General features: G+C 42.8%; 4 protein-coding genes across 7 annotated transcripts in view; 1 reads left to right on the forward strand and 3 right to left on the reverse strand.

Annotated features, from left to right (window-relative positions):
• Positions 1–893: 893 nt before the first annotated feature.
• On the reverse strand, positions 894–6,504 carry prdm13 (PR domain containing 13). Its single transcript, XM_085802787.1, has 4 exons — positions 6,230–6,504; positions 4,689–4,820; positions 4,438–4,558; positions 894–2,543 (listed from the first exon to the last, which is right to left on the reverse strand). Exons 1-4 carry the CDS (start codon positions 6,395–6,397, stop codon positions 1,024–1,026), a joined length of 1,941 nt encoding a protein of 646 aa, XP_085658913.1. The 5' UTR covers positions 6,398–6,504; the 3' UTR covers positions 894–1,023.
• A 6,303-nt stretch (positions 6,505–12,807) lies between these two features.
• LOC146972496 (glial fibrillary acidic protein) lies at positions 12,808–16,886 on the reverse strand. Its single transcript, XM_085803372.1, is given in 11 exon segments — positions 12,808–13,114; positions 13,600–14,268; positions 14,374–14,498; positions 14,599–14,709; positions 14,806–14,916; positions 15,001–15,135; positions 15,221–15,316; positions 15,409–15,528; positions 16,007–16,156; positions 16,328–16,487; positions 16,648–16,886. Coding segments are annotated over 11 exon segments (1,989 nt in total). The 5' UTR covers positions 16,866–16,886; the 3' UTR covers positions 12,808–13,020.
• A 2,158-nt stretch (positions 16,887–19,044) lies between these two features.
• On the reverse strand, positions 19,045–21,198 carry tstd3 (thiosulfate sulfurtransferase like domain containing 3). The gene is made up of 4 exons (XM_085802788.1): positions 20,935–21,198; positions 20,623–20,796; positions 20,067–20,226; positions 19,045–19,674 (listed from the first exon to the last, which is right to left on the reverse strand). The coding sequence occupies exons 1-4, from the start codon at positions 21,071–21,073 to the stop codon at positions 19,614–19,616; spliced, it is 534 nt and encodes a 177-aa protein (XP_085658914.1). The 5' UTR covers positions 21,074–21,198; the 3' UTR covers positions 19,045–19,613.
• Positions 21,199–21,802: 604 nt separating this feature from the next.
• Positions 21,803–26,523, forward strand: part of usp45 (ubiquitin specific peptidase 45) — a 31,739-nt gene continuing 27,018 nt past the window's right edge. For all 4 annotated transcript variants that reach the window (XM_085802789.1, XM_085802791.1, XM_085802790.1 and 1 more), the window contains exons 1-5: positions 21,803–22,094; positions 23,476–23,586; positions 24,241–24,410; positions 24,717–24,817; positions 25,532–25,632. In XM_085802789.1, the coding sequence (XP_085658915.1) occupies positions 23,484–23,586; positions 24,241–24,410; positions 24,717–24,817; positions 25,532–25,632 (475 nt within the window). In that variant the 5' untranslated portion in view covers positions 21,803–22,094; positions 23,476–23,483. The remainder of the gene's footprint in view (positions 22,095–23,475; positions 23,587–24,240; positions 24,411–24,716; positions 24,818–25,531; positions 25,633–26,523) is intronic.

Raw genomic sequence — 26,523 nt, forward strand, 5'->3', positions numbered from 1 at the left:
CTCTTTTACATAACCTTTAACTGCAATCAATACATTTTCTTTCTCTAGAAATACTTCCTTAAATAAACTGGGTGCTGCTGCTGCTGCTGCTGCCTCTTTAAGAACAGCGCGCCTCCACAAAGTGCAAATTGAAGTCCAGTGTGTGTGATCCAGCGAGGCGCAGGGAGAAACAGTTCTTTAATGAAGTGATGAAATGAATAAGTGTCGCTATAAGAATTATTCCGCAGCTGATTTGTTGATATTAAATGCCCATTGCTGTTTTTAAAGTGCAACTAACAGTTTAGAGGGGGAATATAGGGATATTGCGCATGGTTTATTCACAATTTAAACAAAATAATAATAATATTAAAAAAAAGAAAAGAAAACACTTTTCTTGCAGCTCACATTGTGTCCATTTTTTTTGGATTGACGCATAGATCCTTTGTCAGAAGTTACAAAAAAAGAAGAAACAATTTTGGTAACTTTTTTTTCTTTTTACACTGCAAAAATATATTCAACTTAAGAAGTCATTTAGTCTCAAGAATCAGCCTTGATTTTTTTTTTTTTTTTTTCAAAAGCGACTGAAATGTCTGTCAATGAACAAATCATTGTTGTTTTGTGTGCTGTTGTTTTGCTGGTTCTGTGGAACTGTCACGTGACAGGTAGAAGACAGGTAGAGATAAATATGTGGTGATACATATTTAAGACAATCGAAAATGAAAAGACCGTGAAGGCCTAAGATGTTTTCTTTCTTCTTTTTTTCCCCCTGGAGATACTGTTTAAGTGTCCTTGGGCAAGACACCTGATGTTTTGCCTGCAACCTGTTCATAATCATAGTAATAGTAATGATAAGAGCCATAAAGTTTGAGGAAAAAAATCTATTATGAATCTAAATTTGGGGAGTTTGGTGTGGTTCAGACGCTCTGAGATGAAAAAAAGCAGACTTGATACAAGACTGAATGACTTTTTTTGTTTGTTTGTTTGTTTGTTTGTTTACACCATTTAAAGACAATGGACAGTCTCTTATATGCGCATGAAAACACCTCAGTCATTATTTTTGCTGGACTCCTGGTCGCTCTGGTCGTCAGTGAAGCACACGTCCACATCACTGTCATTGTCGCTCTTATGCTCCGCGTCCTCCTCGAACAGGCCTCCCGGTTTGTCGTCCAGTTTCTTGACGGTCTGTCCCGGGTGTCTGGACTTGACGTGCCTCTCCAGGTCCCGCCTCCGCACCAGCACCTTGCCGCAGAAGTCGCACCTGTAGGGCGTGTTTCCCTCCGCGTGCAGCCGGATGTGCTTGTTCAGGTTGCTGGGGTCACCGAAGGGCCGGAAGCACACCTTGCACTTGAGCGGTTTGTAACCCGTGTGAGTCCTCATGTGGATTTTCAGGCCGTATTTTCTGGAGTACAGCTTGCCGCAGTACAGACACAGGTGTCCCTTTTTCGGTTTGCCGGACCCCGCGTTGCTGGTGCCCCCACCGGCGGGGATCGTGTCCAGCCGCGTCCGGTTCTTCTCCGCGGCGATCTCGGACAGCTGCTGCGTGTGCATGGCGATCTCCCGGTCGATGTTGGTGATGGAGCCCAGGTCTTGGCTCAGCGCGGGCGCACCGAAGTAGGACATGGACTCTGGGTACTTGAGGAGGTTGCCAAAGTGGAATTTAAGCGGATAATAGGGTGAGCTGTACAGCAGCTCCCCGTTGTAGACAGTGAAGGGCATGAGTGGGATGTTACAGTCTCCCCCGTAAGTTTTAACACCGTCGAAGTGAGGCAGAGTGAACCTCTCAAAGTGGAGTCCGGGGGGCATCTGGGGGTAACGGGATGGGGACAGACCGGAGTGCATCCGGCTCTCTACGTGCTTAAAAGCAGAGGTCTCCTCCATGTGAGGCAGCATAGGGAAACCCCGCATAGCGTTTGTGCACGGCGCCATTGGAGACGATGCGTCCATAATTGCAGGTGTGCATTTTGGGGGGTGACTCCCTCCTCCTCCGTTCAGAGTCTCGCCCACATTGCGGAGCGGTTTCAGGTTCCCAATGAGTTTGCTGAATCCCAGACCGCCGAGCTTCCCGTTGGCGTCCTCTCTGGAGGCCTCGGCGGCCGAGACCTTGGAGACGCCGGTCGGTTTGAAGGCAGAGCGCACACCCGGGTGGAAGCCCATGCTGCTCAGCATCGAGGATGTGGCGCCCAGGCTGAGGAGCTGTCCCTGGCTCCTGGCCGAGGTGACGCTCATGTCCAGGGCCCTGTCCTGCTCCTCTGAGCTGCTTTTCTTCGACAGCCCCGCTTTGTTTAGAAACGACGAGGAGGAGGAGGAGGAGGAGGACACTGCCCGCCTTCCAGAGTCTGAGATGGAGATGGAGGAGTTGCTGTGGCCGCTCCTCGGGGAGGTTGAGGTGTTGGGGATGTCTCCAGACTTTGGTGACCTGCTGAACGTCTCGGTGCCTCTGGCCTGCTCGCTGCTCACAAACCCCCGCCCGTTGCTCAGAGCGCAGTGGAAGTGGACGTGGGCCTTGAGCGTGTTCGGGTATTTAAATATTCTCCAGCAGTACCAGCAGATGTAACGCTCCTCACCTGTAGAGAGAAGAGCAAACATGACATGAATGGTGAGCTGGTTGCGCATCATTACGAGACACAACACAGAGTGGAACACTTATATTTTACTGTGGAGGCCCGTGCGTAAAAATTGAAATAACAGGTTTGGCAACCTGTGGGGAAACGACCTGTGAGCAGTGCAGCCCTTTCTACACACAACACGCGCACATGCATTGAATATAATGATGAAATAGAAAATGCACTAATTTAGCAGCTTATTTATATCCGTTTTATATTTTAAAAAATTCAAAATTTGATGGATTCCCCCCTGAAAATGTGGTTGAAAAAGAGAGATTTTTTTCCATCGGTCACTGGTGCACTTCGCCTGATATTGAAATTTAGGCCTAATGGATGTGATCCGGTTTCTAAGATCTGATGCCAAATGGTAATAGACTCGGGGAGCCATCTTAATGACCTCCGGGCGCGCACTCAGAGGTTAATATAGATGTAATGATTTTGTAATCCTCATACGGGCCATTGTTTATGATCGCCATCAAAAGAGCAAAACGCCCTGCCCAATCTGGCGCTCACAAACCGATGCATTGAACGCGGCACTTTCCCCTCTCTGTGCTCTTTCCCGTGGAAGTGACAGCAGCTGTTGCTTGAAATCGCAAGTCTCCAGAAACAATGGCGTCGGCCCATCTGTTGACGCCTCATAATGGGAGCGAGCGTATGTCCAGGAGCGCACTCGGTGTGTTGGGCCGGAGAATCAGGGGCAATATACACCCCACATAAAAGTTAGCATTCATTAGGCCACAATACCTTAACGCACCCACCTAATTCACCGTGAAGCACTTGTTTTTTGAATTTATTTGCTTTTGACAACATGAATATTAATGACTCTGTGGCATTTGTTAACCTCCGTCTCGGGACTGAATCACCAGCCTCTTCTTCTTCCACGGTCGCGCAGACACGTCACTTTCTGCTTTTAATTGCTGTTTTATTGTGTGTTTCAAGGACCATAATTACTTTATTACATTTTTTTTTTTTTAATCCTGACGCAAGTTTGATAGACTGCCACTTCAAGCTTCAACGTTTTCCTTTTTTTTTTATTTTCTTTTTTTATTCAGTTTGTAAAGAGAGAGAGAATCATCCAAAAGCATCGTCTCTTGGAGAAATTTCCTGCAAAAGTGTCTGTTAATAATAATCTTTTTATAACCCTAACTCTAACCCTTTAGAGGATTAGTTCCTGTTGAGCTGGTGTTTTGACAAAGATTAGACATTAATCCCCACGCGCAAAAGCCAAATTATCATTAGAGCCCAAACAAAAGGATTAAACGTCCAGACACAGACCACATACAAAACTCAGCCAAACAGGAAGTAAGTGTTAAATAATATAAAGATCAGACCACAGGCTCTTAACACGACTTCATATCTCAGTTATCATGCTGCATCATACGCGCATCTCTCTGTATGGCTTCCAATTAATCCAATTTACATTCAAGATTTTCTTTTTTTTCTCCCAAAAATAAAGCAACATTTTCTCCTGTCATATTTTTTAAAATAAAAGTTGTTATTATTCTAACGAATTCCGCTTTAAATAAATGAACAATAAAAGAAAAAAAAAATACAGGATGCCTAAGGAAAAAACAACATAGCCAATTGATTTCCATATCTGAGCGATACAGTATTGGCAGTCATTAAACTGCGCAGTGATGGACCCTCAACATGTCGATGACAGTCAGACCTCTGTGTGGCCTGTAGCTGAGGCCGCACTGACACAAAATCACAACACTGTCTACTTTCAAATGGACTATTGGATTTTTTCCTGTTCGTTATTGTAGGCTATTATCTATATTATTTTTTACAATCAAAGTCTTCTGCTTCCACACATGATATCATAATAGAAGAATAATGGTCCACTCTGATTTACCTTTCTCGTCGTGCGTGGGAGTGGCCGTGGTGGGGATGTCGTACCATTGGGCCAGAGCGTTGGAGTACCAAACACTGAGCTCCTCTCCTGCGGGGATTTCTCTCAGCACTCGGTAGAAAATCTAACAGAGGAAAATGGGAGTTAGTTAGTAAATAGGCTGGAGTTAAGTGATGCGTTAAAAGACGAGTAAAGATACACGGGAAAAGCAACTCTGCGTGTAAAAAAATAAAATAAAATAAAATAAAAATCACCTGTCCACCAGGTAAGTCCGACACAGCCTCAAGGTTTTGCTCTTGACTGTTCCTGGCGGCGCGGATGAATCCGATCCAGTCTGGTACGGGACAGCCCGACTCATCCACGAACTCCCCCCGAACCAAGCGGATCTAAGCGGGCAAGAAAAATAAATTCGTTATTGAACTCAAAGGCCCTTTAACATATCTTCCCTATACAGAAAAACACCACCTGCCTTCTTAAAATGCATTTCTTTTATTATTATTATTAAAATTCCATTATTTCTATGTATATTTTTTATTTTAACGAATTTTAATTTTCTTGGCCCAGGACTTTCCGCTGAAGTACCTGGAGGTGCTGCAGCCACGCTTGACCACAGCGCGTTTAATAACGCGTCTTTATCCGCTCTGCTGATAATTTACTAAAGAGAATGACACACCGGCCTAATTGAGTTGATATGGGAAACGAATTTGAGGAGTGTCAGAGCGTTTCTAAACTGTTCAAGGACATTAAAGATCGAAGCGTGACATTTGACACAGAGATTGCACCTGATGATCGCCGGCAGCCCGGGGCCACGCATTTAGACGCATCAATCACAGCCGCTGACAGCTTCAACAATAACAGGGTGCGGTTATAGATGCGCTCACAGCAGCAGAGTGTTTACCACTGATTATCTTAATAATAATAAAAAAGTCATCGGAAGTTTGACTTTTTATGTTGTTGTTTTTTATAATTATTTTTAATTGTTTTTTTGTATCTTAAAAATTCATGTTGGAAGACTTTTATTTATTTATCGCATCGAAAGAAATCTATGAAATCCAGTTTGGTGTGAACGTGAACGGCCAAACCTCAGTCTAACAAACATGAATGCAGCTTGTTTGTGATTTTTTTTTTTTTTTTTTATCTTTGATATTAGTTGTATAATTGTTGGTGTTTTCCTTCGCCCCAGGCAGCGGCCGCGCGGCCTCAGTGGCATCTTTCTGTGGCCGGATTACATTAAAATTAAACGGCTCATCGGGATAACAGGCCCGCGAGGCGGTGAAATGTGAGGCGGCTGAGGGCATGAAATCCCACACAGCAGACCCGGGTCGCCCATTAGGCCGGTTAAGTAGAAGCACAGACTGACAAGTCTGCCACTAATGGAGCTCAATTATTTCCAACGTGACAGGCCAAACCAATTAATAAGTGAAGGCCCGATGGAGTTTGACAGTGCAGCTTTGAATCCAACCGGCTCCTTTTTAACATTACACATGCTCCAGTTTAAAGGGATTATACAAAACTGTGATTTTAAAAATTGATGGCATCTTTTTTTCTCTGTCAAGGAAGTAGTTTCAAAAAAGTCACAATTTTCTTTGATTCAGAGTTGGAATAACGAAGTTAACAGTAGTAAAAAATGTAGTTTTGCGGTTATTTTTTATGCAATTCAAAGCTCTCGTTCAAAAGACTGCAGTGCACTTAATAACAGATCACAAAATAAGACGCAATAAAAAAAAATGAAGAAATTAAAAAAAGAAAACACTGGCTGGCGTGTGTTAAAAGTCTCAGTGTTTTTTAAACTCACCTTCTTCTTTGGTCCAACTTCCTTACGATCCGACACGTACTTCCCCAGTTTGAAGATGCCCGGTACCGGTCCTATCCGGAGCCCGGCCGGGATGCTGCAGTCCGCAAACACACTGACGGTGGTGGACGCCCGGGTGGCTTGCATGGCGTGGGGTGAGATCAGAACCATGAAGACTGATGGAGACCAAGTAGGAGAGTGCAGGGAAGGAAGAAGAAGAGGAGGAGGAGGAGAGGATGAGGACCGGCTGATATCCGCCCTCAAAGTGACGCGGTGGTGTTATGCTCTCCGGCTTTTCTAGTGATGGTGCAGGCAAGGTAGCCCCCACCCCTCCACCTCCCCCCACTCCTCTCCTCTCCTCTCCACACCCCTCTGCAACTCGGGATGCGAGTGTGTTTGTGTGTGTTGGAGGGGAGGGAGGGGAGGGGGGGGCAGAGAGGTGATGCTGTGCTATGTTAGGTAGTTTAAAGGGGGAGGAGAGAGAGAGAGGAGGGGGGGGGGGTCCTGAGTTTGCAGCAGCAGTGTGTTTGTGTGTGTGTGTTTGTGTGTGTATGAGTGAGTGTGAGAGAGTTGGGCTCTCCCAGCAGCTGTGAGGAGAGGGAAAACGGGCCGGCCTGGTCACATGGAGACTTTCCCTCACCCCGCCGCATAATGAATTGCTCCAAAACGGTCAAGAGACACAAAGAGCCAGGCGACCTTCCCATCCCCAAAATCCAATTTGTCAAGGGCAGAGAAAAGAGGGTGCAGAATCAAAGGTCCAGAGCGACCATTAATCCTCAGCATGTGGCTTTGTCCTCCAGACAGTTCAGATATTTTAACTGACAAATCCACTGTATAATTTCTCCATAAATCCTCACCCTTTTCCATTCTTCCCTTTCAAGCCAGGTTTTGGAAATCAGTGCCTACTTTAAATCTACTTGGCTGGCATTCTTTGGGTTTTATATACTTCAAAGCTTCTTTATTCTGCCTCCTTCTTTTGTGTCCTTACGTGAACAAAAGGAGCAGGAAAGTTTAGAGGACTTGTTAACTTCTATTGACTCTCGGCGTGTGCCGGGTTGAGATCAGGCAGGTACTGAAAAGGCTTAACCACCAGTAGGAAGAAGAAAAAACACTAGAAAATAACCATCACCATTTTCCCAACGCACACACACACACTTGTGGTTTTCTGTCTTGTCTCCCTCATTCAACACGTTTATTTTGCTAATTGTAAAAAAAAAAAATGTTGATGTTTCGTGGCTTCATATTCGGTGTCAAAGTGGAAAAAATAATAATGATTAGATTTTTTTTCTTTCTTAAATAAGACATTCATTATCAAATGAATGGGCAGAGAATCAAAAGATGCTGTACAAAAAAGGGACATTTTTCATCATATGAAATGCAGCAAATGTCTAAAATATAAATATGAAAGAGAATTTTTATAAAATTGTAAAAAAAAATAATAGAATATCAGGTTTATTGCAAATCTCAGAGAAATATAAGAAAATATCATTAAATATTTGATTGACATTGACTGATGATCTGACTTAGGTGAAGCTGAAGTGTCAGAGTCAGTGTTTTAAGTGTCTTGATTGATTGATTGATTGATTGATTGATTGATTGATTGATTGATTGATTGATTGATTGATTGATTGATTGATTGATTGATTGATTGATTTTGCAGTTGGATTATTGCATACAAAATAACATAAAGTAACATTGGTGTCCTGTAAAACGCACATCTCCAAAGATTTTCACAAGCCAAACAGCTATTTTAAAAATGTTTTTAAAAAGAAGATTTTTCCTGGTGAAAATGTTGAATCCTTCAATTTATATGAAAGATTTAGTGCTCTTATAGAAAAGTCTGGAGAATGTGGAAACATGCAATATTTGACTTTAAACCTTCTGATGATAAAGTCAACAATATTCAGATGATCATAGTCTTAAAATCATATAATATCAAACCTATTCCAGACAATGGGGCCATATAATCCTCAAATTTCACTTGTTGATTTTTTTTGGGGGGGTCAGTGAAGGGAGAGGCAGCCAGCAGCATGTGGCTCTGTATGTGCAGCAGGTTGTTTCAAGTTGTTGGAGCCTTTTGATGCTGCAGTGATGAGTCTGACTCTGAACAGAGGAGAAGAACAAGAACCTGTGGGTGATCAATTCAGACCATGAACGTGTTGACCTCTGACCTGTCCGCTCCCAGGACCCTGGATCTGAATCCTCACAGGCAGTTTAAACTTTTTGACACTTGTCTCCTGGAAAAAGCTATAGGCTATAGACTGCATCTGAACTGATTTCTGTAGATTCATTGGGGGAATAATCCAAAAAAAGAGTCTGAAGTTGAGCTAAAATCGATGTATTAACTTTATTATTTGAGAGCTGCCTTTTGTCGACCCCAAAAAGTTCAGGTAATATAAGAAAAAAGAAAACTTGTAAACAAACAGCAAATACACATTAATCTCCCTCTTTTCCTCTCTCTCTCTCTCTGCAGGGGTCCTACGTTGCTCCTCTCCCTCACTCTCCCTTACTCTCCCTTTCTCTGTCTCTCTCTCCTCCCCGCGCTCCTCCACACTCAGTCAAAGAGCCCGAACGACACGCGAACAATCTCATCAATAGGCGCAGCGTTTGCACCCGACTGTGCAGAGGGGTTATTTATTAACGCCTCGACATTTGCGGCTGGTTCCCATCCACCCCTGCGCTATATTATACTACTACTACTACTGCCTCTGCTGCTGCTTTAAAGCCCCGCTCCTCTCCAACCCCGACATGAATTATCCTCCGAGGAGAGGAGGGGGGGAAGAAGGCGAAGACGTCTCCTTTCTGTTTTTGCGGGGAAGTCGCTGGGGGTGAATCCCCACTCCGCTGTGCGCTGAGAGAGAGGGAGAGCCCCGAGGAGGAGCGGTGAAAAGGCTCGGTGCCAGAGTGAAAGCAGTGTTGGGAGCAAATGGGATGGAAAATTAAATGAAATTAAATGGCCTGACCGGCGGTATTGTCCCTCCTCCTTTTTTTTCTTTTTTCTTTTTACAAAAAAAGAAAAGACACATTAATTACATGGTCGGATCTTTACTCCGGGACAATATTGCGGAGTCAATCAACAGCATTTTGCAAGTGCGCCTCTCTTAAATGAACTCCGCGTCTCTTTTAATGAACTTAAATAACGACCTGAGAAGAATCGAGAGTTTTTTGGGGAAGATGAGGGAGACGTTTTTATGGGCGGCCCTGCCCGGCTCTTGCCAGCCTCTTTTTTTTTTTGAGAAGCGGGGGTTTCAACTGTCTAAACGATGGGGCTCTGATTTAACTGGTTGGCCATTAATGAGCCATGAATATAGAGGAACAACCTGTCTGCAAAGCAACGCGGTAAATACAGAGAGCAATGCCCCACCAGGGATCGCCATTCATGCACCCTGACTATACCTCAGGGGTGCCAAGGGTTCACCACCACCTCTCCTGGACTGGTTTCAATGGCCCTACCATTTAAGACCCCTCCGAGCTCAGAAGAAAACACATTTTTTATGTCGACCCATAAACTTTGTTCGGGTCTATTCAGCAGAGCCCAATCATTGTCCCACTTAGCAATGTGGCCTATTTCTCACAGATTCCCACGTCTTAGAAAATGACTTTGTGTTTGTCTAAATCCATTTATTTCTCCACATGTAAGCCCACACCTTCTGCACCTCTCACATTCATTTGGTCACACTTGTTTTAATTAAAAAGAAGAGTGAAATTCTCATGGTTTCTTTCTTTTTTTCTTATTTTTTTGTGTGGACAGCTTGAACTCTGTACAGCAAAAGAATCTGAACTTATTATTATTCCTTTCAGATCTGAAAATAGGAGGAGAAAAAAAAGAAAGACCGAGACAGGTTTTTTTTTATTCCCTTTCTTGGCCTCTTTTTTGTCTTGATTTAAAACAAACCCCGGTCATGTTGAGGTGTTTCGCTCTTTGAGAAACCTGGGGAAAGATGCAAGCTGCACCAAAGCCAGACCAGCTGCTGAATGCGGGTGGGACATTTGCGACGCGTTTGAATAGTAATGATGCTTGTATGGGACTCCCACCAGATGACATGATTGGGATTTTAACCCAGACTAATATTCAAAATCGCATTAGAGAGGAGCCGAATAAACGGCACCTGATTCAACGCAGTTCATGCGTGATTGCATTCAAAGTGCCTTCTCTCTCTCTTTCCCTTTTTTGCCCCAAAAAGGGGCTGCACCGTTTTTGTATTCAAAGTTTGGCCCTTTTTTTTTTCCAGGCCACATTTCCCTGACTTAAACTCACTTTGTATCGCATGAGGAGACGCGGATAAAAGCGTGTGAAGTTGTGTGAATTGATATGTTTCGGTGTACCTTATAAATTCATACCTTTTCTCACTCGAGCGCCTCAGAAAGAAAGTGTCACTCAGGCCGATTCTCTCTGCTGTCCGACGCATTTAGCAGGAGATCTATTTGAGGAGTTCATTCCTAGGCAAATGTATGCAGGCAGGGCTGCGCGTGAATAGAGCAGCGTGTCAGCCGACCCTAATTGGGATTTAGCCACCCCCGAAAGCATATGCACAAAGTGACAGAGAATCACAGGTTTCAAAGAAAGTCCCCAACTTTTGCCCTTCTCTCCCTCAGCGCGGAGTAAAACACCATTTTTCTCAGAGGATGGAGGTTAGTGACCCAGTTGGCTCTGCGCTGCGTTTCTGTAAACTAAAAGTGTGAGCAAAACAACTCAGATGGCAAAGAGCATGTTTAAAGACATGCAACCTTGACCGGCCTATGTGTTGGAATCAGGGCAGATATAGTAGCAGAAGTCATGGTTATTATAGGCAACAAATCGTTTATCAGCTTTTTCCCCCATTCATTTCTCTCTTTTTGGATCGTAAAAATGTATTTGATTTTTTTATGGTTTTTGTATTTTAATTCCAACCATTTAACAGATAATAATAATTTTGATGATAATAATAATAATGATGATGATAACATCACCAACAATGATAATAATAATGATGAAAATAGGCCTAATAATATAAAATTATAGAGGTAATAGAATTTACTTTTTATATCTTTTTTAATCAGGCATTTCATATCTTGGTGAGATGCTAATCAGGAATTTCAGGGGATGCTTTTTATTCTTGATATCAGTGCACTACTGGTGCTGGTGTGGATGTAAATTTGCAAGTAAAAAACCTACATGCAAATGCTCGTTTTATTCTTTTATTTTTTTGTTTCAGCCTGCTACACTCGTCTTTCTCCAGAGTGCCACTTTTTCCAATCTGAGGATGAAGCACCATGGAGAGCTCCGCATTCACACACGCACACACATATGCAGAGACACACACACACACACACACACACACACACACACACACACACACACACAGTCTATTAATTATATTGATAATATATTCAATTCCTTCGTAGCCTAGATGAGTAACTTGGGGTGGTTTATGTGTGTGTATATACTATATAGGCTGAGTATCCTTCGGGTTGGATGCACATTAATAATTTGCTGTAACAAAAATGTGATCTAATGATCTGAGCGTCTCGCGGCTCCTCATTACGCCTCCGATTGACAGTTTTAGGCTCAAACTAATTGTGTCCCGCGTGTTCGGGTGGGATGAGCTTGTGGAAGTGATGCCCGAGAGAAATATTGATTGTTTCAACATGAACCATCCATATAGAATAATTATAAAAATGATCTGTAATGCGATGATATGGCAAGAGGTAAAGGTTATGGTATTTACAATCCCCTTGTGTTGTTCTTTTTCTGCTTGAATCTAAAGGTGAGTAAATGTTTCTGTGTATTCTAATGGCTCAGTAAGATATTTAGATTTTTTTCTGGTTTGTGAAATGCTGTTGTTTGTATGTGTTAACTCAGTACATTGTCCAAACTGTTGTTTCTAAGACAGACACTAAAAACGTTCATGTGAACCAAGAAGCATTCAAATTTTCATGTTCATCAAAGCACAATATTCTGTAGATCCCACTGTATTTGTAATGTAGAAACATGAACATTTGTAGTAAAGATGATGTATTTTGATCTTTAATAGACTTAATATTATAATACAGTAATGATATTGCTGCCATAATAACACTGGTCCTCCTCCTGTCCTGTCTTTGTTGCAGTTGCTGTCAGAGGATTGGTGTGTTGCATGTTTCTGCTCTCGGCCCTTCCGGCAGGACACTGAGAGTGTTTGGCATCTGCTGGCCAGATCCAGTCGCTCCCGATCAGCAGCAGGAGGAAAAGGTGTGGATGTGGATGGAATGAGGACAGAAAACGGCTGTGTGCCGTCAGTCCGCTGCAGAGCAACATTTGACTGATGGATCCCTCAGCCCTCCAGAAAGTGTCAGGGAAACCGCTGTGACCCTCAGGTGACTCTCGCTCACTCTCTCTCTGTCTCTGTTTTGCTTTTCTGTCTTTACTTCCTTTCCCTCTTCTTCTCCATATTTCTCTTTTCAATATGAACATGAGAAACATCTCTCTTAGTGGAGAAAAAGAGCACAGGATAATATTCAGTGTCATCAAAAGGTACCTCAAACAAAATCCTAAAAAAGACACCAGACAAGGTAAATGAATGCTGATAGCTTTATTTGCAGTGAGTTGAAAAAAAAGGGGGGAGTGTAATGCACACACAAGTTGTTGAGTGTTCTTAGGCTTATTTAACACTACGAGGTGAAGGTTTAACGTTGTAGCAAAGGGTCATTCATGGTCCTCTTGTCCGGGGCAAAGGGCAAAGGTCAGTGCCCAGACATGGGGTTTGGTCAGCGCAAAGCTCAGAGGGGCGTGTAGGCTTAAGGGTGAGGGGAGGTCACTAGGGAATTGGTGCTGTTCATTCCTCGTCGGAGTCATCGGCCGCACCGGTGATGGTGTAGGTCTATTCTTGGTGGTCTGTCTCCAGCACGTCACCTTCGTTTTTGACCGTTCTGTTGGGGAAGACAGAAAATGAAGCAGATTGAAGAGAGTGAAACACTCTTGTTACAGCTGGTAAACTGGCTGTACCTCTGGTCCTAACTCTTTCATTGAGTTTTCACCAATTATTGATTGTATATAAGAAAATAGAAATAATGGGGCATCGTGTGGGTTGAGTAGGGGGCCCCATATACTGTGTGGAGGCTGTGGTGCTCACTACAGCCAGCCCTGGTCTTCTGCGTATCATTTCCCCTCTCTGTCTCCCCATTTCCTGTCTCTCTCTGACTATTCTATTATCAATCAATCAAACAACTTTATTTATATAGCACATTTAAAAACCACAGGGGAAGCCAAAGTGCTTTACATTGAGACATAAAATATTAATTAATGACATAAAATACTAGAAAGAAAGAAAGAAAGAAAGAAAGAAAGAAAGAAAGAAAGAAAGAAAGAAAGAAAGAAAGAAAGAAAGAGGAATAATACGTGATGGTACCTTTACCTAATGAGCACCGTCCTTCTCTCCGTCAGCTCCACAGCTTGTCCAGCGTAGGCGTCAATGTTGCCGTCGTATTTGTCAGATTCTGCGCCGGTCTTGCCCTTTCCACCAGACCCTGACAACGCAACATCGCCACCCACACCCTCGGTTCCTCCACTGCCTCCAATTCCACCGCCGATTCCTCCCCCAGTTCCATTACCCTTGCCCTCTCCTACCCCGCCACTTCCCCCGGTGAACCCTGTGCCACTACCAGCACCCATTCCTCCAGCACCGCCCACGCTGCTGCTGTCACCCTTTCCCCCAATACCAGTGCCTACACCACCGGCACCTGCTGCGCCCAAGCCTCCAGCACCCAGACCGGCACCTCCAGGTCCAGATCCCAACCCTCCAACACCAGAACCAGTACCAGCACCGCCACCGAGGCCTCCAGCACCCGCTCCACCGGCACCAGCTCCCCCTGCGCCCAGGCCTCCACCGATTTGTTTTCCACTCCCAATGCCTCCAGCGCCTGCACCACTGCCCCCTGTCAGACCACCACCCATTCCACCTGAACCACCCATGCCTCCTGCACCAAAGCTCATCCCACCACCAATGGCACCCATGCACCCACTGGTCAGAGACAGGGTTTGCACCATGCCAGACAGCCGCAGGTCTTCTCCCTCAATCAATTTTCTGCAAAGAAGACACAAACAATGAGGAAATGATTGATTACTTAAATGAATTCTATTACAAGGTATTGAGATTTTTTTTCCCTTTTTCAGGTTGTCTTTCCATTACCTGTAAGTTGTGATCTCAATCTCCAGAGCCATCTTGACGTTCAGGAGATCCTGGTACTCACGAAGGTGCAGCGCAATTTTCTCCTTGGTGGATTTCAGCTCGAGCTGCAGGGCTTCAATCCGAGCCTGTTAGGTCATGAAGGTCATGAAATTACATTAGAAGCGAACCATCGTGGTGGCTGTATGTCTGCAATGCATGCAAGCGACCGCATGAGTCCACATTTACCTGCAGCTCCTCCAGTTCCTTCTTGTTTTTTTCATGCATCTCTCGGATCTGGGCCTCGAGCGCTTCATTCTTGGTTCTAAGGGAATCCAAGTCGCGTTCTCTGTTTTGGATCTGGAGATGATTTTAGTGTGATTTTATTAATTATAGGAATCCAATATTGATCCTTAGTCTCGATATACTGTATCCTCTTTTACTCTTAATACTTACATCCTTTTTGGCATTTGCTATTTCTTCTCTGATGCCTCGAACCTTGTCCAGATGTCCTGACGTCTTCTTGGTTATATCTTCAAACTTGTTTTTATACCATGAATCCATTTCCTAAATTACAAACATTAGCATGAATTAATTTCGAACGCAGAACATTTCACCGCATAGTGCAGCGCTAACATGCAACAGTTCTACCTGGAGATTTTTGGCAGCAATGTCGTCATACTGGGTTTGGATTTGTTTCATAGCAGCTGCGAGGTCAGGCAGGGAGAACGCACTCTGGGCCGCAGCGTGAGCAGCGTAGATCTGTTTCATGAGCTCATCGATTTCCTGGAAAAAAGAGGAATCTTTATTTATGATCATCAAATTCAAAATAAGACAAAATATGTAGGTCTGCCCTGAAGATGTTATCCACCTGTTGATGGATCCGTTTCAGGAATTCAATTTCAACTTCCAGTTGTTCCAGCTTCTTCTCCAAGGCGATGCGTGAGGAGGTGGCTTTGTCAACATCCTGAGGAACACACACCATTATAATCGAGCAGGTTCATTACCAAGAATTAATATGATAATGAAGAGGATATTTCCTGATTAAATGGAACCTACTGGACGGAAGGTTTCGATGTCTAACTCAGCTTTCCTCCTCAGCTCCACTGCCTCCTCATATCTGATTTTGATGGCCTCCAGTTGAGCAGCTGCGGACTCCTTGGTCGCCAAGGAAATGTCCTGAAAACCAAGAAGCCATAAGTAATATGCTCATCTATTAGATCTGAAGGTGTGTGCAGGGGCATGTGCAAAATGCAGATCAGCCTCTTTTGCATTTTAACTTCAAACCTGAATATGTGTGTGTGTGTGTGTGTGTGTGTGTGTGTCTGTGTTCATGTGTCTGCAAATGCATAGCCAAGCCATCTCATCTGTGCATAAATCATGGCTGAAGACAGCTGTACTCCACGACACCCTAACACGCTGAGGCACCTCTCCATTTGCCTGCCGGAAATAAGCCTGTTAACCAGGTAAGGAACCTTGAAAACACCAAGTTGACGTCTTGTATCATTGCTTGGATGGATCTTCTGCAGATTAGTGAGGTGTAAACATTGCCAGGAAAAAAAAGAAATTCAGAGTTTCTGCTTCATTGAGCATTTGAAATGTAAAAGAAAAAGAAGAAACAGAAGCAATGCGTGCCACTGATATAATTCTGTCTCACCCGCTGAACTCTCATCTGGTCAGCGATCTTTTTCAGCTCCCTCAGCTGCTCCTCATACAGGAGGCGCAGACCTGATGGCTTCTCAAAGCGGTTCTGGTAGGCCTCGATCTCTGCTTCCAGCAACTTGTTCTGCTGCTCCAGGGACCGAACCTGTAAGAGCAAGAAAACTCAGCTGTGATATTGTACATAACGTGTTCCTGAACAAGACATCATCACACCATTTTCTTGTCCATGTGTTCACAAAGGTAAGAATAATATGTCTCAACGAAAATATCTGTCTAGATAGACACATCTGTAGCATATGAGTTTCAATACTTTTACCTTATCAATATAGACAGCCAGTCTGTCATTGAGGACAATCATCTCCTGTCTTTCAGTATTACGGGTGCTGAGGAATTGCTGGTTCTCAGCTGCAGCCACATCCAGGTCTATGGCAGGCTCCCCACCAGGCCCGACACACACCATGGCTCCTGCACTCACTCTGAAAACACATCAACATATGCCAATACAAACCATGAAGTCTCGACACAGGGCTCGAAGAAGTATAACTTAACTTTCAAGCTCATAGCTAAGGAATTAATAAACTAACTGTATCCTATATATCCCTTCTTATCAATATGGTGAGTTCTGATCCAGCTTACCCTGCTCCAACCACGCGAGACCTGCGTGCAGCCGAGACGGTCCTCCTTCCCACCGACTCCACACGCATGCTGCCTGCCCCGGGTCTGCAGGGGAAGCCCACGGAGGCACGGCGAGACTCCCTCCTGGTGGGGGATGGGCTGGACACCCTGACCTGATGGGACACGCTGCTGTCCTCAAAGTGGCGGCGGTAGGACGAGATGCGCTCCGGGCTGCACATGATGATGGCGGCAGCGGTTGTGTTTCCTCTGTTTTCTCTGAAGTGGAATGAAAGAAAGAAATACTCGAGCAGGGCCTGTGGTCTGTGGTCGACTGCGCTTCAGTTGCTTCTCCAACTCGCTGATCAGCAAGCCCCTGCCTGAGGTTTTTATACCTCCGATTGCCTGTCATGTCCCCCTATATGCGAGGCATCCTGGCTCATGAGCCAATACCTGTGGAATCTTGAACCTCTGCACCAATGTAGCCGTGACCTGCTGCTCAGATATCTGTCATCAGCTTGTGAGGGGCAGATCTGGGCTGTGGCTGCTGGCATCAGTGCAGGGTTCAGTTATTAGTCTCTCTCTCTCGTGTATCAGAGCCAGTAGTGTTTTATTTGGGGGTATGGTACATCCACCACTGCAGGGTCCACAAAGCAGTAGGCAGCCCACAGCCAGGCAGGCAGGCAGGCAGGCAGGCTGTGGTCAGTCACAGCAGCCAGTAGGTGCAGCACTGATGTGATGTGCTCTGATAGGAGGGACTTTAATTGAACGCTGAGCAGAAGCTGGAGGGTGACCTGATGAGGCTGTGGCAGCAGAGGAACAAAGAGCCCGGGCAAGATTTGACATAAATTAGTACTTATTAGTCTGGTCGGTTTTCAACATATTAAAACTGGAGTGCATGGGGGAAAAAAAGAAAATGAAATTAACTCCTTTGGAGGCAAAATATGGAGGCAGGGGAAGAAGAAGGAGGGGGGCGGGCTGCAGTCTAGAGTTTACGGTTGACATGACACGGTGACGTGAGGGGAGAAAACAGTGGTCAGGCCTCTTCATTGACACCTACAGGGTCACTTTGTCTGGGGTCAGCAAACACTGTACTGTCCTTAAAGTTTATACTGTAAACATTTACTGCCAGGAATGTCAGCTGTCAAAGAAAAGCAGAATTGACATTTGACAGAAAGTGAAAGCAACAGAACAACCAACATATAAATTGTAACCTGTTCTAAAGCCAGACAAGATCAAAAACATTGACTTCTACCTATAGTTTATTTGTTGCTCTTGTCAGGTTTGTGTTGATGGATTGTGTGATCATCTATTTTCTTCCAGTGACCTCAGATCTTGCAGCTGCCTGGGACTTTTGGGAAGAGGTGGAATCTGTATCTCTGCTAATTCTTTTCATGTCACGACTGCATCACCCATCACTGTGTTTTCACATAACATTTTGTTATTGACTCAATAAAAGAGATATTTTATATTTTATATACCATACATATTCTGCAATATACAATATGTGATTTACTTCCATTTTTCTGTCATTTCTTGTAGCCGTTCTTGTGAAACAAATAATTAGATCAAAATCATGTTTATCAAAATGTGATTAAGTACAAGTTCATAAAATGATGTACAGAGGGATTTTTTTTTTTAAGGGACCAGGGTTTTTAGGTGGAGGGTTGGGCTAAAAATGACAAACAGTCCAGGGGGCAACACATCTGCTGAGTCAGTCTTTTTTTCTGAAATAACAGGCCAAATGATAGGTTGCACTCAGGGTGGTGTTACACTCACAGATCTGCTTCAGTGTCTAGTATTTATTCAGAAACATGAACAGTTGTGAGGGCTTTCCTCGCCTGTGGAGAGTATTGTTTAACACAGGCACAGATAGTATCAACACTTCTTATACAGATTCTTAACTCATGCATCATGATCGTCTATGAGTGGTCAGTTTCCTATTCACTGACAGTGACTCAGTATTGACAAGCTGCTGCTAGGATTTGTGAGGCTCTTAACTATTTATATACAGTATTTCAGCTCTAAAGACATTTTTATATTTGTTCATTCTGTTTGGACTTTCAGCTTAAGCTGTAAAGGTGGAGGTTTAACAGGGAACAAGGTCCGTGGCCGTGGTCGACACAGAGGCATTCGGCTCAGCTGAAAACAACACATTCATTATCATGGGTGACGGAGCGACCTGTTAATGTTCCATGGAGGGTCGGTGGCAAATTCATACAGAGGAACTGTGGAGATTAGACATGGCCCCTCAATGCTGTAGATCATTTTAGTCCCAGCAGCTGTCACCTCAGCATGAGTCTATTTGAATCTCATTATTGTGAGATATAATAAGTGAATGTCTGCTCCTGTCATTTTATTGTCTTTATTAGATATGTACAAAACTGTCCACCCCACAGAAAAAACACATATCACTCTTAATTAAAACTATGATTTTTATTAACAGTATAATATTGGCAACAACTTGCAGTGACTGCTGCATCTATGAGCAAACCTGATAATTAATATTTACAATAAATGATCTGGAAAACTGTTCATAATATGCAACGGAAGACTGATTAACTTACAATCATACACAGTTTAATAGTCGTTTGCATAGTTAGTCTGTCCTATTCATATTTATGGCATTGTGTACAACAGTCACCGGTTATATATATGTGTGTTTGCTTTGAACCTGTAAAGGGTTTGTAAATAGTTCTGTGTTCAAACAAATTTACAAGAAACTTCAAGTCATTTTTGAAAAGAGTTTTGAAAAGCAGCAGAAGTGATTGCTAATGTGTGTGTTGAGCCCGCTGGTTTCAGTCTTTGGGATTCACAGATGAGGGAAAACAACTTAAATCACTGGCTCTTCAAAAAACAGAAAAGCATATGAACATTTTAAAAACCCTTTACATGGCTCTGCGTCACGCCCTGTCACTCTCCAGTTTGATCACAGGTAAATCAAAGAAAAAGCTTTTAAATAATATTTCATCTCTTCTTTTATGCCTGGATCAATTGTTGTGTTGCTCGTTCTTTGCCCAGTCTTTCCATCCACCCGGGTAATGTTGAACACTGAAAAAGAAAAATGGAAGAAAACAGAATGAACTGAAATGTGTCAAAAGTAACACTGCAGATGTGTTTGATTGAACTGTAATCACAAGGCATTTAACACTTTCACTGTTGACTTTTTAAACTCAGTATCTCTTTCTTTACTTTCCAATCAGATACTGGAGATATGGTAGCCTATGTGGCATCTTTCCAAAGAGCGCTGCATGATGGGTTGGCATTGTGCAACAGGGCAATGATCTCAATAGGGTGAAACTTAATGCTGGTCACGGGATGAAATATAAAAGCCAGTCTGTCAAAAATCAACCGTAATCCACCATAAACCTGAACTGTTACCCTTTGCTTTAATTCAACATTTACTGCAGTAGTTCAGTGACAGACAAGGAAGCATGCCTCACCCTTTGTATCCCAGTGATGCAGCAGTGTCCAGTGCGTTCTTGCTGCGGATCCCTGCCAGACAGGTGAACACGATGTTATCTGTCTGCTCGGGCATTTCACCACCATACTTTTCTTTGAACTCTTCTGCACCCAGCTGGAGGGCAGTGTTCACCTGTCCCACTGCAGAGACCAACAACAAGCAGAGGGATAGAGTAGTAAATATGTGCTATTATTAGATGAAACAAAAAACATGAATAGGGTTGATGTTTCTATTTGAAACTACTGTCTGATACCACTATGCTTTATTCCTCCTTGTGCCATTCAGCAGGTTCTCTGCAGGTGTCATCCAAGAGCTCAGGTATTTTATATTTAGATTGGATGCTAAATATAGGGATTTAACTTTCAAGTAACTTGCCACAAGGAGGACAGAGGCCTATAGCAGACCTCCAGAGATATGCTTTGTAGGACTTTATGATTTAGGATGTTCCTCTATGTTTTAATAACCTGCAGGCAACACAAACTCTTTGACTATAACTTACAACAACTTTATTTTCAAGGAGGGCAGTAGCTACTCACGGGGGACGTTAATGGCCCCGGGGATGAAGCCGTACTCTCTGAGCTCCCACGGCTCTCTGACGTCTATAACCACGGCTTTGCGACCGGCCAGGAGCTGCTTCAGCTGCTCGTAACTCACATCTGTGCTCTGTGGTGGCGTTGAGCTGAACCTGCTACATAGTAGCCACTCTGTAGCTAAGAGCAAAATAAACAACACGTGATAGCTACATTATATGAACAAAAACATGGCGGTGAGTCACGGGGTAAAGAGAAGACATTAGTTTGGCGCTGGATAAGCTGACAAATGGACATAATGCTGAATGAAAAACTCACTTTTGCGACCAAGATGAGAGTTGAAAAGCCCGGACACAGAGCTTCGTACCCCCGAGACAGTAGCCTCTGGCAGGGCGGTGCTGGTCCACAACAGCCGCGGGACCACCCCCGTAAACCTCCAGCACCTTCTGAGAGCCATGTGTGTTTAGTTGCCCTCTATATTTCACTCAATAGTTCTCACTTTGTCAACACAAACCCGTTATTTGGCAGTGTTCCTACGTGTGACTGCTGTGAACAAGCTCAACCTTTACGTGATGACCTGCGCATGCGCAGTACTACGGATCACCTAAAGGACAAAATACTCTGTACCTAAATTTCATGTCAGACTCGTACGCAAGTCCCTGACCGAATATCTCAAAGTCAAAACATTATCGACAGAAATAGATGCCGTGTATCCGAGTTTACACAAACTGAAGCGCTTTATATTAAAAACGCAATAGCTGATGCATTCATGGTTGTAGGACAAATGAATTGTCCTTATCTGAACATAAATTTACACTGGAATTCTGGTAATAATTTATCCACTACTTCTCCAAATGACATTTCCAGCTTTCCAGACAACAAAATAAGCAAATTACTCTAACATGTGGTCACAATATCACCCAAGCTTGAACTGAGTCATATATATTTATGTTCAATATAAAAAAACACAAACGCCACAATTTAAAACGAATGATCAGCTTATGGTCCCAAAGGATTGATTTTGATTCCTGTTTATTTTATCACAAGTTAAGACAAATACGATCACCTTTTATCGGCACGTCTTTATAAAACGATGTAAAATCTCTTAAATGCAAAAAACCCTCAAATATTTTACCTCGTCTGTTTCGACTTTTCGCTGTCCCTGAACGCAGCATTCGGCCAAACTGAGCTGCCGTAGTGCGTCACATGTTGACTAGTGTTGCTAGCTGTTGCTACCGAAAGCTTCACAAAATTTAGCCAGTCTGACGCTAAAACGCAGAGTTATCGAGACACCGGCCTGTCGTCGTTGCTACTTTACTTCGAAAATGCTACGTATCGTTGGATTTACACACCTGTTAATGTTTTGTTTATTCTGACAAGCTAATGTAGCTAGCCTGGTTGCTAGCCAGGAAGAGTTGGCATCTCACTGTTGGCTTCAGGTTAGCTAACACAGTCAACATAGGAGCTGAAATCAAGAGGTGAGTCTCTTATGTCTTTCTTTAAATTTAAATGTGGATACGTTATTATTTTGCAGTTTAAATTATTTGATTAACGACAGAAAAGTAATTCATATTCACCTTAACTGAACAACAGTCGAGTCTAATTGAGGCCTCTGAACCGTGTTCTTGACCACTATCAGATGGATCAGCTCCAATCACCTTTCATTTGAGAGGATGTATAGTCTCATCAACAGACCATGCATTTCGTTTGTATGTATGTATGTTCGTTTTCTTTTAAAAAAATTATAATATATTTCTCTATTTATCTAATTGACCATCTGTGTGTGGCAGAGAGTGTACATGTATACACACACTCACTGGCCAATTTATTAGGTGCCATCATTCTTCAGGGAAATGATTCAAGGTGCTGGAAACTTTCCTGTGACTTGTCTAGATAGATAGATAGATAGATAGATAGATAGATAGATAGATAGATAGATAGATTTGTTAGCTGCACATCCATGATGCAAATCTGTTGCTGCCATTTAAGATGATGTAAGAGAGTTGATGTTTGTGACATGGTGTGTTATCCTGCTGGAAGAAGCCATGAGACGATAGGGACACTGGTTATAAAGGATTGGGCAGGTTCAGTTACAACAATACCCAGGTAGACTGTGGTGTTAAAATGATGCTCAGTTAGTACTGATGTGCCCAATGTGTGACAAATATCCCCTACACTTTTACAGCACCACGACCAGCATGAACTGGTGATAGAGTTCATGTTGTTTACACCTCGTTCTGACCCTTTTATCTGACTGTTGCATCAGAAAGCAAGTCAGCAAACAAACCACACAACATTTTTCCAATTTTCTGTTGTCTAGTTTTGATGACCCTGTGTGATTTGTAGCCCTAGTTTCCTGTTCCTAGTCGTCAGGAGCGGCACCTGGTGTGGTCTTCTGCTACTGTGGTCCATGTGTTGTGCCTTGAGAGATGCTCGTCTGCATTGTAATGAGTGGTTATTTGAGTCACCGCTGCCTCTCGATTAGCTTGAACCAGTCGGACCATTCACCTCTGGCATTAGCATGGCATTTGTGCCCTGAAAACTTTCTTCCCTTTTCTGATCTTGGTTTAAACTTAGCAGATCTACATGAATAAAAGCACTCAGTTGTTGCTGTGTGATTGACCTATCAGATATTTGTGTTAATAAGCAGCTGAACAGGTACCTATTAAAGTAGTCATGTATTAGTTTAGAAACAGCATAAAATGTGACACCTCAATTTTGTCAGTCACATGACCTCTGTCCACCTGCGGAGGTGTTTGTGCCGAATTTCAAAGGCAACTCTCAGAATAAATTTGTTAGAAATAGCCTATTTGCCGAAGTAGCCTTAACCTTTGTTGTCCTTTTTGTTTATATCTCCAGAGCTCCAGATGCGGCTAAAGGATCCTTTCTCTTTGAAAGCCGCAGATATGACTAAGCGGACTAATAAACCGAGGAAACCTCGAGATGAAGAGTCATCAGATGAAGTCAGTGGTAAGTCACTACAACAGCAAAGCAGACAGGTTACTGACTGCTCACTTTGTTAAATGGTTTCACAGGTATACATATATGTGCAACCATCACACTGAAGCGTCTGTATTTTGAAGATTTTGATGAACAATGTTAATTTTTGTCATTTTAATCTGATATGTCTATTTATGCGGTGTTAGATCAGGACAGTGATCTTTGTATGGACTTGCAGTGAAGATTATGATTTTTGGTGGGATGTCCCAGAAATGTCAGAAACTTGAACTAGGAGAATTTTTTTTTTAAATCATTTTTGTTGTTTCTTTTTTTATTGAACACCATAAACCACATATAAAAGCACAGACAATATACAACAAAACAAACAGCACAAAATGATACAAAACAAACTGCCAGCCCACAGAAATATAAACATGAAAAATGTCAGTCCACGCACTGAATCAAGAGTACAGAAGTGGAATTTAAAGTCCAAGACAAGAGTCTAGAGAACCAGGAGCGAGGTCAAGGAGACTAGAAGCTTGGCTGTACGAAGCACAATGCAGTCAGTACAAAACAAAATGAGACAGAATAGCGTAACTAGTCTGGGGGATGAAGTCTATCACTTCAATAAAGGGTCCCCAGACTTCAAGGAACTTGTGGTGATATTTTGTTGTTTTTAATCAGGGTTGACTTGTCAGCATGTGAGTAAAGCAGTGGACCTGAGCTCAGTGAAGAAGTCGGTGCTCTCCAGCATATGGCTGGTGTGCTCAGACTGCCTGAAGGAGAGGACAATGATTGATGGAGAGCCAGCAGCATCACATGACATCCTGGTGTGCTTAAAGTGTGGTTTCCAGGTGAGATTTGTGTTTCATTTATTCAGGTTTTGTTTAAAATGTACATTATTTTATTACAGTAATAATTGAGACATTAATTTATTGTTACAAATATGTCAGCCAATATAATTTAACAGATAAATGTATAACGAGTGTGTTGTATACTGTCACAGATTGATTGTTTTTCCATATTATTTTTTTTCTAACCATACGCCTCGAGCTCCATCACATGGCATGCATAGTCTTTAAATATGGTCATGTGTGCTATGGGTCTAAATATATACTTTGTTCTGGTTAACACATATTTTTAAATGAACTTTCTTACAGGGCTGTAACCACTCGGGGATTCAGCACGCTGTCAAGCACTACCACGCTTTCCATTCAGAGTGCCACTGCATCACCATTAGCTTGAGCACATGGAAGGCCTGGTGAGAAACCTGCATTCATTTTAACTCTAAGGGCAAAATTCAAGATGGTTTGGTGGTTTGTGCAATAATTCAACTGTGGTTGTTCATGTTGTATAATAATAATAAAAATAAAAAAAAACCAGGTCAGGGGGTATTTGCTATTTTTATAGTCCTCCTTGTGCTAATGAAAATGTAAGCTGACATGTGTGAGCACATTCTCCGATAGCTGACGCTGCCTAAACACTGTTAAGGCTTTGCCTGTTTTAATGTCACACTGAATAAAGAGAGTTCAGCATGCTGAATATTAAGCTTGTTTGATTCCCTAATTCTAATTTTTACGGATGCATCCTCAAAGTAAAAGGTGCAGTTAATGCCATCAAGCTAAACTAAATAGATAAACACATTTCTTTTTAAAAAAAAAGAACATAATAGGCACCAGTGATTTTATTGATTTGTTCTTGCAGACCACATTTTTCAGGGCAGTTTCAGTGTGTGTTATTTTGGTTCATGTAAAGTACATAAATAATAGGTTTTAACCACTAACCTAGAATTAAATGCCTTTTCACTCCAGCATGGTATTTGAAGGTGATGGCTTTCCACTTCAGCCAAGTAATTCTATCGACAAATAATAGTTCATTTCAGCAGTAGTTTCTTAAGAGCTGTTAAACTCCACAGAAACTTAAAGTGTTTTTTTTTCTGTCTGTGTGTGACTATGACCCCCTCTCATTGTAACAGGTGTTTTGAATGTAATGAGGAGCTCTCCACTCACTGCAACAAGAAGGCTTTGGCTCAGTCCCTGGACTTTTTACAAAAGCACTCTGTCAAGGCAACGTCAGGTAAGGTGTTTAGTAAGGTTGTGGAGGTCTGACCACCTACTGATATTGAATTAAGCTTCAGCCCTCACTGCAATTTCAGCAAAGAAAGCACAAGTCGGCTCTGCTGGAGTTTTGCACAAACCTTTATTTAATCTGGCTACCTTGTCTTTATTTGAAGTAGAAAATGGGTAACCTTGAACGCACACAACTTGTTATGATAATGACATATTGATGCCTCATAGTTTTGTGCAATAATCTGCTGTTGCGAATCCCAAACACGGCTTTTGTACCTGAATTCCAACACACATACCCAGAGTATAATGTGAGCAGAGTTAAGTGAATGATCTACTTTTCCCCTGAGACACCATGACTGCATAAAAGACTATTATTGTCTGTCTTGATGGACTGATGGTCACACAGGCTTCATATTCATAATTATGAATAAGTCAACTAGTTATCAGGAGAGACTCACTGCAGGACACCCGCTCCCCCTGGTGGCAGTGGTTGACCGAATCTCTGGATTTAACCTGTGGTGCCCAATGAAGAGAAAGCCTGTGTAGAATTATTAGCTGTTGCAATGTGATGGGTGTGATCATTCAGTGTTACAGACATGAGGATGCAAGTGCTTTTGCTTTGAGAGTCCCTTTTTTATGCTTTATTAGATCCATAATATTATCTTTGACATTAAAAAGTAGCATGTACATCATCATCAACATGTAGACTGCTTAAGAAAAGTTAAAATCGTTTCATACTTTGTTCATACTGATGTTTGACAGCCTGACTGTATACATACTTTCAGTCTTCTCTTCCTTTTACTTTAGTCAGACCACCTGAGTCCTCCTCCCCCCCAGTCAGTCAACCATACATTTATTACAACCCCCCCTCCTTCTCTGTACTTACACATGTACACCT

Source organism: Trachurus japonicus, chromosome 16 (genome assembly GCF_045865225.1).
Source record: "Trachurus japonicus isolate A0001 chromosome 16, Traja_1.0".
NCBI lineage: Eukaryota > Metazoa > Chordata > Actinopteri > Carangiformes > Carangidae > Trachurus > Trachurus japonicus.

What these genes read in the sequence shown, in the direction of transcription:
- tstd3 (XM_085802788.1), bottom strand. Translation starts at nt 21,073, where the DNA reads ATGGCTCTCAGAAGGTGCTGGAGGTTTACGGGGGTGGTCCCGCGGCTG. An exon ending in CGGGGCCATTAACGTCCCCC is followed by an intron (nt 20,227 to 20,622) that starts GTGAGTAGCTAC and finishes TGGTCTCTGCAG; the next exon opens with TGGGACAGGTGAACACTGCC. An exon ending in GCATCACTGGGATACAAAGG is followed by an intron (nt 19,675 to 20,066) that starts GTGAGGCATGCT and finishes TTTCTTTTTCAG; the next exon opens with TGTTCAACATTACCCGGGTG.
- prdm13 (XM_085802787.1), bottom strand. Translation starts at nt 6,397, where the DNA reads ATGGTTCTGATCTCACCCCACGCCATGCAAGCCACCCGGGCGTCCACC. An exon ending in AAGTTGGACCAAAGAAGAAG is followed by an intron (nt 4,821 to 6,229) that starts GTGAGTTTAAAA and finishes TTGCCCGCTTAG; the next exon opens with ATCCGCTTGGTTCGGGGGGA. An exon ending in CGGACTTACCTGGTGGACAG is followed by an intron (nt 4,559 to 4,688) that starts GTGATTTTTATT and finishes TTCCTCTGTTAG; the next exon opens with ATTTTCTACCGAGTGCTGAG.